Raw genomic sequence first — 13,776 nt, forward strand, 5'->3', positions numbered from 1 at the left:
AGATCGAGTAAGCTGAATCTAAATAGGATAAGAACTAATCATTATCTTAACGAAAAGATAAGATCGATAGCTAGATTCTAGCTTCCGAGACAAAGGATTTTATTCGGAAGCTGGGGGCAACTGTTGGACCCGAATATGACCCTCAGGTGAGGTACCGATAAGCGTGAGCTAGCATGTGGGTTGCGATAAGCCCATCATAACAAAGGGAGCTGAAAGCCGAGCTGACGACTGGACCTGGGAGACATCATAGCAGAGGTCACGACAGAAAGTGAGCTAACACCTTAAGAGACTCGGTCAAGAGGAGCCTAAAGCGAGCTCCGTAATTGAAGCCAAATATCTAGGAGAACAGTTGAAGGGTTGCCAACGAAACCTAGACTATATAAAGATGGAGAAGATAAAAGACAAAGGGGCTCTTTTTTTTTCATGGATGAACTTTTGTACTAGATTAAAAGCATTACGTATTTTTTGATCATCACAAGATACATTCCTTTGTATTCATCATCTTTCAACTCATCAATAAAATCATATTCATTCTTCAAGTTTATTTACGGGATTCAGCCCACGATTCTCATTCATCTCTCTTGACCTAACCTAAATCTAAGAAGTGAAACCTTGTCTCTCACAGTACGATCCTGATGATCCTGTAGCTTGATCTGAGTAATCTGCCTTAGCTCAGTGAGCTCTCAACACGCTTTGCTTCCCTTCAACTGAACTTCTCAACAAATCCTTTTGTCTTGTAACATACTCGAGTTAGTCACTGACATATGTTTTGGGTAGCTTGTTGCAGGCTTGATTGTACTGAAAAAATGGTTGGTGACGACTTCCATAATGCCAAACCCGTGACTGTTTGGTGATGTTTGGTGATGTTTGGTGAACTTCTCCACCTGAACCGAGAACACTTCTCGATTCTGCTTCTGCTCCAGGTAACATCTCCTCTCTTCTGTCACGATACTTTTAGCCATCAATTGACTCCTCATTCGTAGTCACTAACATGAGTTTGTTGCTTGTGATCTGCGAGGGTGGAGTTTAGACAACCAGAGTCACCTGGAGTGTCTTCCTATCTCATCAGTGGACATTCAAAAGTTCACAGCAAAGCTGGAACTTCTGACCATGTACCGTCTTAGTTAGGAAATCTGCAGGATTAACATTTGTATGAATCTTGTTTAGAACAATGTCTCCTGCTTCCACTAGGTCTCAAATGAAATTGAACTTGGTAGCTATGTGCTTAGTCTTCTCGTGATTGACTGGATTTCTTGCTAGAGCTAGGGCACTTTGAGAATCGCAGTAGAGTTTGATCCCCTGTTGCTTGAAACCTAGTTCATCGCATATTACCTTTAGCCGCTTCTTTAGCTGCTTCATTCATAGCCATGTATTCGGCTTCTGTAGTAGATAGTGCAACCACTAATTGTAGACATGATTTCCATGAAACTGTATTGCCTGCAAACTTGAATGCATAGCCTGTTACTGACTGTTTCCTGTCAATGTCTGTTGCATAGTCTGAGTCTGAATAACCTTCTACTTGTAGTGTAGAATGCTTTTTGAATGTTAAATCTGAATTCAACGCTCCATGTAAGTATCTTAGGACCCACTTAACTGCTGACCAGTGGTCCCTTCCTGGTTTACTCATGAAGCGACAAACATAGCCTACTGCAAATCCTAGGTCGGGCCTCGACCCGACCATTGCATTCATTAGGCTTCCTACAGCACTGGCATAAGGAATCCTTTCCATATGCGCTGCTTCTTATTTCCATTCTTTTTCTGTTAGACTCTGAAGCTTAAACTGAGACGAGGTGGGAGTGACTACAGCCTTGGCGTCCTGCATTTCAAATGTCTTTAGCACTTTTTCAATGTACTTTCTTTGAGACAGAATCAATGTTCCTTTCTTTCTATCTCTGATGATGTCCATTCCCAATATTCTGGATGCTTTTCCCATGTCTTTCATCTCAAATTCTCCACTCAGCTTCTCTTTAAGATCCTTGATCGCTTTCTTATTTCCTGAAGCAATCAGCATGTCGTCGATATAGAGGAGCAAATAGACGGCTTTGTCGGTTTTAACATCTCTCATGTATACACATAAGTCTTTGCTACACCGCTCAAATAACTGATCCTTCATGAAGTTGTTGAACCGGTGGTTCCATCTCCTTGGAGACTGTTTCAAACCATACAGAGACTTTCTCAGCAGACACACTTTGTTCTATGTTCCTGGTTTTACAAAACCCTCAGGCTATTCCATTAAAATTCTTTCCTCCAAGCTTCCATGTAGAAAAACTGTTTTCACATCCATCTGGTCTAGTTCTAGGTCTAGATTCACCACAATGCTTAGCATAAGCCTGATGGAGACATGTTTTACAACTGGTGAGAAGATCTCATTATAGTCAACTCCTTCTCTATGAGAGTATCCTTTTACAACTAATCTGCCCTTGTATCGTGTATCCTCAACACCTGGGATTCCTGGCTTTATTTTAAATAGCCATCTGCATCCAACAAGCTTTGCCTTCGCATGCCTATCAATGAGATCCCAGGTTCTGTTCTTTCTGTGAGACTCCATTTTTTCTTCTGCAGCATGCTTCCATAGCTTCTTTTCATGACTTCTCATAGCTTCTGCATAGGATTTTGATTCCTGAACTTCCAAATCCTCAACATAGGTGTCTAGAGTTTCAGTGTCACCACTCTCACTCTCAACCTCGTGATCACTTTCACTGTCAACTTCGTGATCTTGTTCTTGGCCACTTGAGCTGTTAGAGCTAGAAGATGATGATTCTTCTCCATCTTGATTAGATGTGCCTTCGGATTCGACAGGAGGAGAAAGTCCTCTGATCAAATCATCACTGAATGAAACCTTCTTCTTAGCTCATTTTTCCGCTTTCTTGGTCACCTTTGTGCTTTCTTTTCCTTTAGCAACAGTGTGCTTGTACAGCTCCTCCTCGTTGAAGACAACGTTTCTGCTTGTTCTGCATCTGCCTTCATCTTCTATCCAAACTCTGTAACCTTTAGTGCCCATAGGGTATCCCACGAACACTCCCTTGATGGCTCTAGGTCCCGTTTTCTCCTCAGTTACGTGCACATAAGCAGTGCATCCAAACGTTCTGAGATGTCCCAAATCAGGTTTAGAACCTGACCACACTTCTTCAGGCATTCTGAATTTCAGCGTAGAGTTAGGAGACCTGTTAATTAAATAGATCGCAGTAGATGCAGCTTCTGCCCAGAAGCTTTGGTCCAAGCCAGATTCGGCTAACATGCATCTCACCTTATCCATAATTGTTTTGTTCATTCTTTCTGAAACTCCATTCTGCTGCGGGGTATAAGTGTAGGTTCTGGGCCTCTTAATCCCAGCCTTCTTGCAGTAATCATCAAACTATTTATTACAGAACTCCAAACCATTTTATGTTCTTAAACACTTGATTTTCTTCTTTGTCTTAGTTTCAACTTCAACCTTCCATTCTCTGAACTTAGAAAATACCTCATCTTTAGTATTCAGAAAACAAATCTAGACCTTTTTTGAAAAGTCATCAATAAAAGTAACAAAGTACTTAGTCCCAGCAAGGCTGTCTGGTATAGAAGGAGAACCCCATAAATCAGAATGAACATACTCCAGAATCCCATTAGTCACATGTTTAGCTTTAGGAAAGCTTTGCTTGTGTGACTTTCCAATAATACAATGTTCACAGAAATCCAATGTCTTAACATCCTTGTCAATGATAAATCCCCTTTTGACAAGTTCAGTCATGTTGTTAAGACTCATATGACCGAGGCGTGAATGCCAAACATTAGTCATATTCTTCTCTGCTCTAGATAGATTAGCCTCTCCTCTTAAGACTGTCCCTTGAAGATAATACAGTCCCAAATGATATCTTCCAGAAAGAACCCTTTTATCATCCTTGTAGAAATTAACTGTAAGATCTCTTCCTTCATATCGACAACCTGCGGTTTCCAAAAGAAATTAAATTCCTGCTCATATCTGGTATGTATCTAACTCCTGTTAAGATAACCATAGAACCGTCTGGATTTAGAATTTTAATTTTCCCAATTCCCTGAATGTTGCTGTGAGTGTTGTTTGCCATCAACACTTTGCCTCCCTTGAATTCTTCCAATTCAAATTAGAAGCTCTTATCAGGTGTGATATGAAACGAGCATCCTGAGTCCATCACCCACTCGTCCTTCGTGTATTGAGTGCTGACTGAGTATTAGAGGTTGCTTTGCCTCTTCTGCTACATTTGCTGAGTCTTGCGACTTGGTTGATCTTCTCTCAGGGCAATCACGCTTCCAATGACCCTCTTTTCCACATACGAAACACCCCTTAGTGTTTTTGTTGTTCCTGGAATGTGACTTAGATCTTCCATGTCGGCTCTGAGATCTTCCTTTGTATGATTTTCCATTGCCCTTTCCGGATCTTTGTTCTGATCTGCCTCTGTCTACAAGCAGACCTTCTCCACCTGATCTAGTGAACTTACCACTCTCGATCAACTCTCTTTCTTTAGACTTTGCAGCACCAGTTACCTCAGCTAGGCTCAATGTGTCTCTCCCATACTTGAGAGTCTCCTTGAGTTGATCATACTTAACAGGTAGAGAACTCAACAGTAAAATAGCTTGAACCTCCTCTGATACTTCAACTTGCAGATTTTTTAAGTCTACTACAAGCTTTAAGAAGTCATCAACATTCTTATCAATAGATTTTGAGTCAACCATCTTGAAAGTGTAGAACCTGAGCTGTAGATAAATCTTGTTGGGTAGGGAAGTCTCTGTGTAGAGATTGTTCAGTGTACTCCACATTGCAGCAGCAGTCTCACAATGTTGAATTTTTCTTAGTACCTTGTTCCCAACATTCAGCACAATCAGGTATTTGGCTTTCTCTGATTATCGCAGGTGCAGGGTCAACAATTCCAGCAAGTCCCTTTCCCGAGTCCTTCATGGCAGACTCGGGTTCATCCTTTGCGTATGGTCCCTCCTTTAGAAGCTTCTCGTCAGTGATAATGGATTTAAGTCCAAGCACTCCAAAGTGAGCAAGCATCCTCACCTTCCATAGGGCGAAATTACCATCACCCTCGAACCGATCAATATCCACACGTTCCTTCGAAGTCACCATCGAACATAGGCCTGGGCATAAAATCCGGAACCCGAAATCTGAACCGAACCCGAACCGAAAAACCCGATCCGTTATCCGACCCGAAATGTAAAAATACCCGAACGGGTCTTGTAGGGTGGTATAAAAAATATCCGAACCCGAAGTGTTATTAACCGAACCCGAACGGGTAACCCGAAAAATCCGAAATTAATAGTCAATATAAATATTTTGAAATATATATAAGTATTTCAATTATTAAATTAAATATTTGTGGCAATATGATATATAATAATAAATATTAAAATCTTAATAAATGCTTTAAGTACACAATTAGTTATAAATAAGTATTTTATCATTTGATCATTGAAATAAAAAGGCTACTCTCTATAAAACAATACATATTGTTTACAAATGATGTTTGTTTTCACGTTTGATTTAACATTTTATTGTTATTTTATCAATTTTATGTGTCATAGATTAATTTTTATTTAATTTAGATGTTTTTCTTTATGTCTTGTTTCAAAAGTTTTGTTTTTACTTCGGTTATATCCGAACCGAACCGATATAACCTGAATCCGTACGATATATGATTACTTTATGGGTTTTAGGACGCAATACAATTTTGAACCAAACCCGAAGTGTTATTATCCGAAACCGACCCGTACTAATAAAATTTTAGTATGGGACCTAGGAGCGTAAACCCGAAAATCCTAAAACCCGAAAAATCCGACTCGAACGCCAACGGGTACCCGAACGCCCATGCCTAATCGAATAGGTAATGGATATGACTTTGTCTCTCTCTCTCCTAAGTAGCCTTAATAATCCGGAAGCTCTGATACCACTAGTAGAAGAATTTAGCTTAGGTTACTTAGGTTTCAAGTTTGTCTTAGATCTAGGTTTAAACTGAAAGTAACGACACAGTCAATTTAACGAGTTCCCGGCCCTCGGCGCAGTATGTCTCGTGGGAGAACTCCTACTTCCAAAATCCACTAGATCAAAAGAGACTCTAGAGACACCAAATTAGTGTTCTAGATAGTTTGTTACACAAGTATCAAATACTCTTCACAAGAGAATACAACAAAACCCTTAGATCAACTAGACTTAAGCCTAAGCTATTGATCTTGTATTGTTGTCTCCTTCCCCTTGCATTTCCCCTTGATATGAATACTTGTTGATGTATGCTCTGTAACAATCTGCTTGTGCTTCTACGGCTTAACCTGATGACCATACTAACAATATATTTATATGTGATCAGGTGCTTTAGCTGGAGTGGGCCTGCGTGTTCTTGGTCCAAGTCATAATAACATTGCTTCCGGCCCATCAGTATTGCCGAAGCCCGAGCTATATTCACAAGATTCATAATTAGTATGTCTTGTCTCATGGATTTAACCTTTTCTTATAAAAGTATTATAATTGTTTATGTTGAAAAGTTGTGGTACATCTCGACTGTATACACGCGGGCAGAGGGTGGACGAAGCTGTCATATGTTAGTTAATGAACTTAATGTTAATTTAATTAATATTTAGGAGAGTTAATATATATTCCCTTCGTTTCACAAAAATAGATGTTTTAGAAGAAAATTTTTATTTTTGTATTTTTATGAAAAAAATGTAAACTTCCACAAAATTAATTGATTTTATTAAATTATTATTGTTTAAAAGTTATCATTTTAGATACCATATATACTGATATACTTTCTTTGTTTCATAAAGATAAAAATTTAGTGTTTCACGTCTTTTAAGAAAATGCTTCTAATTATACATATGGAAACCGCTTAACACACATTCCCGTTTTCTAGTGCTTCTAATTGGTATCCCCCGTTTCATTTTAGTTATCACTTTAAATGTATGCACACAAATTAGAAAAATATTTAGTTTTGTATATTTATTATATAAAAATATTATTATAATAAACATAACCACATTTCAACTAATAGAAAAATAGATTGAGATATAAAATAATAAATTTGACACTAAAATTATACATTGACATTTATTTTGAAACAAAAAAAATTACTGTGCAATGACAACTAAACTGAAACGGAGAGAGTATTACAGTTTGAAATCCTTAGTTACCACTCCTTCCGTTTCGATTTAATTGTCTTTCTGAGGAAAAAAATTCGTTTCAAAATAAGTGTCGCTTTATTGTTTCAATGCAAAATTTATTATTAAGATTCTCTATTTTATTTTTCTATTGGTTGAAATATGGTTAGGTGTATAGATAATTGTGTTTTTCTTTTGGAAATATACAAAATCATATGTTTTATTAATCTGTGTGCATAAATCTAGAACGACAATTAAAATGAAACGGATGGAGTAGTACTTAATTAGAATTTGAAATCTACCTAACAAAGTATTTCACTTAAGTTACAAAATTGTTTGACCTTATATTAATTGTATCTTCGTGAGAAATGTATAATTTGAATCTTTATTTCCTGGAAACCTTGACCTTGTCATATTTTCTAATTAACCAAAGTAGTATTATATAATTAATTTAATTCATAGAACTAGTTACAAGCCCTTGGCTTTTGGTGGACGGTGGCTTAAGCTAACAATTTTTGTTTTTTTTTTGTCAAGCCCAAAATGTTTTTTTTTTAATCTCTTTAACCTGCACATAACTTGTTTAAGATTTTATAGGGAAATTGACTACAAAAAAAATAAAAATGCAGTTGAATAAACAACGTATGAAACCGATGTATTGGCTGAGAACGCCTGTTATATGCGGATAAGCAATTAAAAAGGTACATTTAGAGGCAAAAACGATCTGCCTCAAGATGTCTATATGCACTAATCTCACTCACTGGTACAACTCTAGAGTACATGAAGTATAATTCTTAAACGTGTTAAGGTTCCGTTTATTGTCTTAAAATTTTGGTTGCTACATTAATATTTTGGACTGTTAAATACCCTGACTTGACATAGCACCATCCTTTTTTTAAAACAATATACATTTGTTCCAAACCTAGAACTAAACTTAATACTAGTCTTATGCAGAAATGAACATGGCGCGCCTTACTACCAGCCATGGACTCATGATTAAAGTTATATATATTTTTAATTTTTTTGGGTCAGATTAAAGTTATAGATATTTATAATTATCTCTCAGAAAGTGTCCTGCTTACAAAGCTAACAAAGATTGAATGGGTGACGAATGGTAAGGACGGGCTCCTTCCTGCTCCTAGGTTGCAAGTTCGAACCCTGTTAGAGGGAACTACCTCATGATGTTTCTGGACACCCCGCACGGATATGAACCTATGCTTTAGGGTCCATTTGCATATCCAGAGAGAAGGTCTATCTGTGGGCTGCACATCCACTTGGGGATTAGTCTGGGCTCTTCCATAGACCCGAGATACTTCCAGGTTAATAAAAAAAAAAAAATGGTTGAGGGAGTTTTTTTTTTGTTTAGAAATTTAAACAAACTCCAGACAATCTCTTTCAAACCTTTAAATTTCTTCTTTTTTCCCTGGTTGACAATATTGCATTACATTTTAGTTATGTTACAAAATGATCAATGTACCACATCAATAATTATGGTCTCATGTAACGTAGAGAAAGACGTGACAATCAATCCACCATCGGTTAAATCCGGTTTATAATCTCTCATAGCCGCTTAAAAATGCCAATCACTTGTTACGGTTCGTCACCTGTCTTCCCGGTAACCTCCCGTCCTCTCTATTCCAAAGCTCTCCAAATTAAATAAATAAATATTTTATTCATTTTCTCACCAATGCCTTGCACAAAAATTCAAACTCCGTCTCAACGATTATTACCTGACGCGCCACGATCCGTCCCTGAAGAAGCCATTTTCGAACGATGGAGCCGCCTAAGTCAGATATCGAAGTGAAGATTGCGCAGCCGATCGTCGATCCGAAAGCTGCGGATCAAGGACAGAAGAAGGGAGGCGGCAATGCGAGCATCGAGATGAAAGGGAGCGACCCAACAGCGGCGCAACCGCCGGTTCGAACTGGATCGAAGAAAAACGTCCATTGGAGCCCCGAATTGGTTTCCGGGTCTCAGGAACCGGATCATTCGTCTTACCCGGCCGGATCTAATCCGTACATTGCTCGTTCTCCCCCAGAGACTTCGTTAAAAGGTTAAGAGTGTACATTAGGTTTCGTAACGGTCAGATTTAAACTTTGATCTCTTTTTTTTTTTTTATAATTGGAGCAGATACGATGGAGTCTGTGAAAGGAGCGCTAGGGAGATGGGGAAGGAAAGTTGCTGAAGCTGCCAAGAAGACGGAGAGCCTCGCCGGGAACACGTGGCAGCATCGTAAGTTCTTTTTTTTTTTTTTTATTACAACAATGGGATCTTGTCTGAATGATGTTTGTACTTTTGAGTGATGTCTCGACCAGTGAGGACTGCTCCGAGTTTTGCCGATGCTGCTATGGGAAGAATTGCGCAGAGTACCAAGGTTATTGCAGAAGGAGGGTACGAGAAGATTTTCAGACAAACCTTTGAGACCGATCCAGAAGAAGAGCTGTTGAACTCTTTTGCATGTTACTTGTCCACCTCGGCTGGCCCTGTTATGGGAGTTCTTTATGTATCCACTGCTAAGCTTGCTTACTCTAGTGACAACCCTTTATCTTACAAAAATGATGGTCAAACCCAATGGAGCTACTACAAGGTAATAACACCATATATCTTCTTGTCTGATCAGAATTAATGCCTAGTTATGAATTGTTTGTAGTAGCCTCTAGGATGAGCTGTCTTATTTAGATTTAGTGCATTGTAACTTACTCCAGTAATTATAAATAAACACTCCTCTGTTTCATCGTTGCTAGATGCTTAAGACAATGCCTCGTTATGGGTTGTTAATTGTTAGTAGCATCAACTAATAAGCTTCCTAAGAGTGATTCATTTTGTGTAGGATTTGTGAGAGTAGTAATGCGACAGCATCGGTTTTCATCTTTTGTTACCTCTAAACTATTCAATAAGTTAGCATCACTTTAAATCGTTTACCCGTTTCAGTAAACTTGCTTAACTAACACTCGTTGGCATCAGTTTGTCAGTGCAATAAACTTTGCTACGATGAGCGTCAGCTTTCATCTCTTGTTCTTTGTTTTATACATTTCAATAAACTTCTGCTTGATTAACACTTTTGGTGTCTTGTTTGTTTAAACAGGTAGTTATACCATTACATCAACTTAAAGCAGTGAACCCATCAGCAAGCATAGTGAATCCTGCCGACAAATACATACAGGTGATTTCGGTAGACAATCATGAGTTCTGGTTCATGGGTTTCTTGAACTACGAAGGCGCTGTCACCTCTCTGCAAGAATCTTTGCAAGACAGTGGTTTACGGTCAGTGTGAGTGATTGATACACACACACTTGGTGGATTCTTTGATGACCATTTTAAGCCTATTGATGATTGAGATACTCTCTCTTTTTTTTCTTTTTTTTTTGCTTAGTTATTATGATTACAGAAGACTCGATTAACATTATTTGCATCAAATATATAATCTCTAAAATTCTTTTTGCTATATTATGTCTGTCTTTTGTGCCATATCGTTCCATTAGGTGTTATATTGATTGCTGTATAACGGCGTTGAGAAAGACCATGACGTGTGTGTGTGTATGCTGCAACTTATTGTAATAGTCAAAATGTAAGACTCCTAACTGCCTTTGAGTTCTTGAAATCATCAGTATATATAGCATTCTTGGTTCCTTATTTTGATGTATCGAAAACCAGTGAAGTTAGTTCAAAGCATTGGTTTCATTGAATCACTTACCAAACTTGTACAGTTCAAATGTGTTTCACCATCACTAAGGACCACTTTTTGTTTTGTTTTTTAACCACCTCTCCTGATTCTGTTCACGGTTTCTCTACTTCAAAATTATCTGTAGTACCATAATGTGGTCCTTAACTTCTATGATTCATCAGTTTCCACCTGAATTTTGGTAAATGGTCCCTTTTTTTTATCCTGACAAAAAAAAAAAAGGGACCTTTTTTCGCTTTCGAATTTTAATATTAGAATTGAATCGTTAATAGTATACATAGAAACAATGACAATTTTCTACATAAATTTAACTGTAAGTTACTTTCATTAAATAAATTTACCAAGGTAGTTTATGTATGCGATATTATTAGTTTTCCATAGTCTACAAGACTACAACTCACACATAACATGGCAATGATAGCAGAACTCAATAGATTCCTATAATGAATATGTCAAAACTACAAAAACGTGAATCAAAATAAAAAAAACTGAGCGTGACAAAGGGGGAAAAGCAAGAAACTGAGGGCCAAAGAGCAAAGAGAGGCTCAAATTCTGTGAAGCTTGGGGTAAGTTTATGAAAGGTCCCCCACACTGATCACTCTTTTATCACATGTGGAACGATTTTCTACATGCACTCTCACAGGCTTTTCAACTTTCTACATTTTGACCTTGTTTTTTCTTTTAACCTTTATCCCCCATTTTACTTTTTTTTTCTTTTCCCTTTAAGGAATAGCATAAGTAAATCACTAATTTCGGAATATTAAATCTGCGAATGTGGTGATCAAAAGTTGATGAAGAGGTTTCATAAGAATAAAATTATAACAAGTTAATGTTCACGAGAACCAAAATCTTTCTTGTGGATATTAGTCAGAGATCTTATTCAATCTAGTGTAAGTTCCTGTATAGTAATAATAATAAAAAAAAAGAATTGGACCGTATAACATTCAAACAATTAATAATTCACTAGCTATCTAAATATCATAACTCACCGATACACCGCTTTTCTTTTATAAATAATAGCCATATTGCCCTCATGAATAACTGGAGAAACCTACAAACAAAAACCAAAATTTAATAATAGTTAACGTGGCAATGTTACTCGTGTCCCTTTGTTAGTCATACCTTTTAATAATCACACATATCTTTAAATATTATTTTTATTAGTAAATATTAGAAAGATTGATCAATTTTGTTCAGATGTGTAACGCCTCCCGAAAAACTCTATTGTGTTCATGGTGAAGGATTACAGTGAGCAGACACAAAAACTCTTTCATTTTTTTTTCTTCTTATCTTAAATCATTGATTACTTACAATCATGCTTTTACTTTAATACTCTGTTTTTGTTTCTAGTTTTGTTTTCTAATAACAGTGGTAAAGAATAACGACGGCGGATCAGTAATAATGTCGCCTTGTCGGAAAAAGAAAAGAGATGAAGACGAACTTTATATGGGTGATGAAGAATAATGATTGTGAGCCTAGTAAATGTGTGTCACCATTAACATGTCTAAAAAAAAAGAAATGAAGAAGATGAACTCTCCATCCATACTATATACGGTGAAAAGAATAGTATAGTATATATATTTTAGTGTACTTATTTATGTAAGGGTATCATACTATTTGAGACATATTTCTATACTATTTCTTAAATATATAATAATATGTCATGTTTTCAAATTTGATAGTTCTCTTCTCTGTCTGTTTGCATTTCATACTATGGATACATCACTGGACAAAGTTGATTATTTGGAACATTCGTTTACTATATTATTTAGACTATATGGAATAGAAGATATGCAACTTGCTAATCAAGTAAGTGTGCCTTCAAGTGTCCAATATTGGAAAACAATTTATATATTGTATTTGGGTTTATAGGTTCCTGCTTAGGGTTTAGATTTACTAAGTAGAGGTTTGAGTATAGTAAACCATATTAAATACATTCTAGTTGGGTTTATGCTTCCTTGATTAGGGTTTAGTTTTATTAATTAGTGGCTTGTCTTGTATTGTTGTATTTTTTCGGGTGGGAAGAGCTTACTGTTTGCATTTCATACTATGGATACATCACTGGACAAAGTTGATTATTTGGAACATTCGTTTACTATATTATTTAGACTATATGGAATAGAAGATATGCAACATGCTAACCAAGTAAGTGTGCCTTCAAGTGTCCAATATTGGAAAACAATTTATATATTGTATTTGGGTTTATAGGTTCCTGCCTAGGGTTTAGATTTACTAAGTAGAAGTTTGTGTATAGCAAGCCATATTATATACATTCTATTTGGGTTTATGCTTCCTTGATTAGGGTTTAGTTTTACTAATCAGTGGCATGTCTTGTATTTTTGTATTTTTTCGGGTGGGGAGAGCTTGCTGTTTGCATTTCATACTATGGATACATCACTGGAAAAAATTAATTATTTGAAACATTCATTTACTATATTATTTAGACTATATGGAATAGAAGATATGCAACTTGCTAATCAAGTAAGTGTGCCTTCAAGTGTCCAATATTAGAAAACAATTTATAGATTGTATTTGGGTTTATAGGTTTCTGCCTAGGGTTTAGATTTACTAAGTAGAGGTTTGTGTATAGTAAACCATATTATATACATTCTATTTGGTTTATGCTTTCTTGATTAGGGTTTAGCTTTATTAATCAGTGGTGTGTTTTGTATAATTTTCAGTAGAGGTTTGAGTGAGATGCAATAGTACATGCGTAACCTAGATAGAATAGTATACACGCAATCTGGTAAGCATTAACTTCTTCATGGATTCATCTTCTTTTATCTATGTTTATTTATGTGGTAAAAAATTAAAGTGATGTGGTTCTTTTTTCTTTTGTAAGTTATGCAAAGGTCACATAAATTGTGGGCCACATATGTTGGTTTCAACATCACTCTTTATCATTTGTCACCGATAAATACACATATTTTACATGGACGACGTAGACTTACCTTCTTCCTTTCACCTGCTACTTGTAGGAGAGAGAGTTATAA

The 13,776-nt window shown here is 36.6% G+C and overlaps 1 protein-coding gene across 1 annotated transcript; it reads left to right on the plus strand.

Annotated features, from left to right (window-relative positions):
- The first annotated feature begins 8,765 nt into the window (after nucleotides 1–8,765).
- LOC106340473 (GLABRA2 expression modulator-like) lies at nucleotides 8,766–10,581 on the plus strand. Its single transcript, XM_013779352.1, has 4 exons — nucleotides 8,766–9,154; nucleotides 9,232–9,333; nucleotides 9,417–9,688; nucleotides 10,187–10,581. The coding sequence occupies exons 1-4, from the start codon at nucleotides 8,875–8,877 to the stop codon at nucleotides 10,373–10,375; spliced, it is 843 nt and encodes a 280-aa protein (XP_013634806.1). The 5' UTR covers nucleotides 8,766–8,874; the 3' UTR covers nucleotides 10,376–10,581.
- Nucleotides 10,582–13,776: the final 3,195 nt, after the last annotated feature.

This window comes from Brassica oleracea, chromosome C4, assembly GCF_000695525.1.
Source record: "Brassica oleracea var. oleracea cultivar TO1000 chromosome C4, BOL, whole genome shotgun sequence".
NCBI lineage: Eukaryota > Viridiplantae > Streptophyta > Magnoliopsida > Brassicales > Brassicaceae > Brassica > Brassica oleracea.

Coding starts and splice junctions, on each gene's coding strand:
- LOC106340473 (XM_013779352.1), top strand. CDS start 8,875: ATGGAGCCGCCTAAGTCAGATATCGAAGTGAAGATTGCGCAGCCGATC. Junction 9,155..9,231: donor CCCAGAGACTTCGTTAAAAG/GTTAAGAGTGTA, acceptor TAATTGGAGCAG/ATACGATGGAGTCTGTGAAA. Junction 9,334..9,416: donor CGGGAACACGTGGCAGCATC/GTAAGTTCTTTT, acceptor TGTCTCGACCAG/TGAGGACTGCTCCGAGTTTT.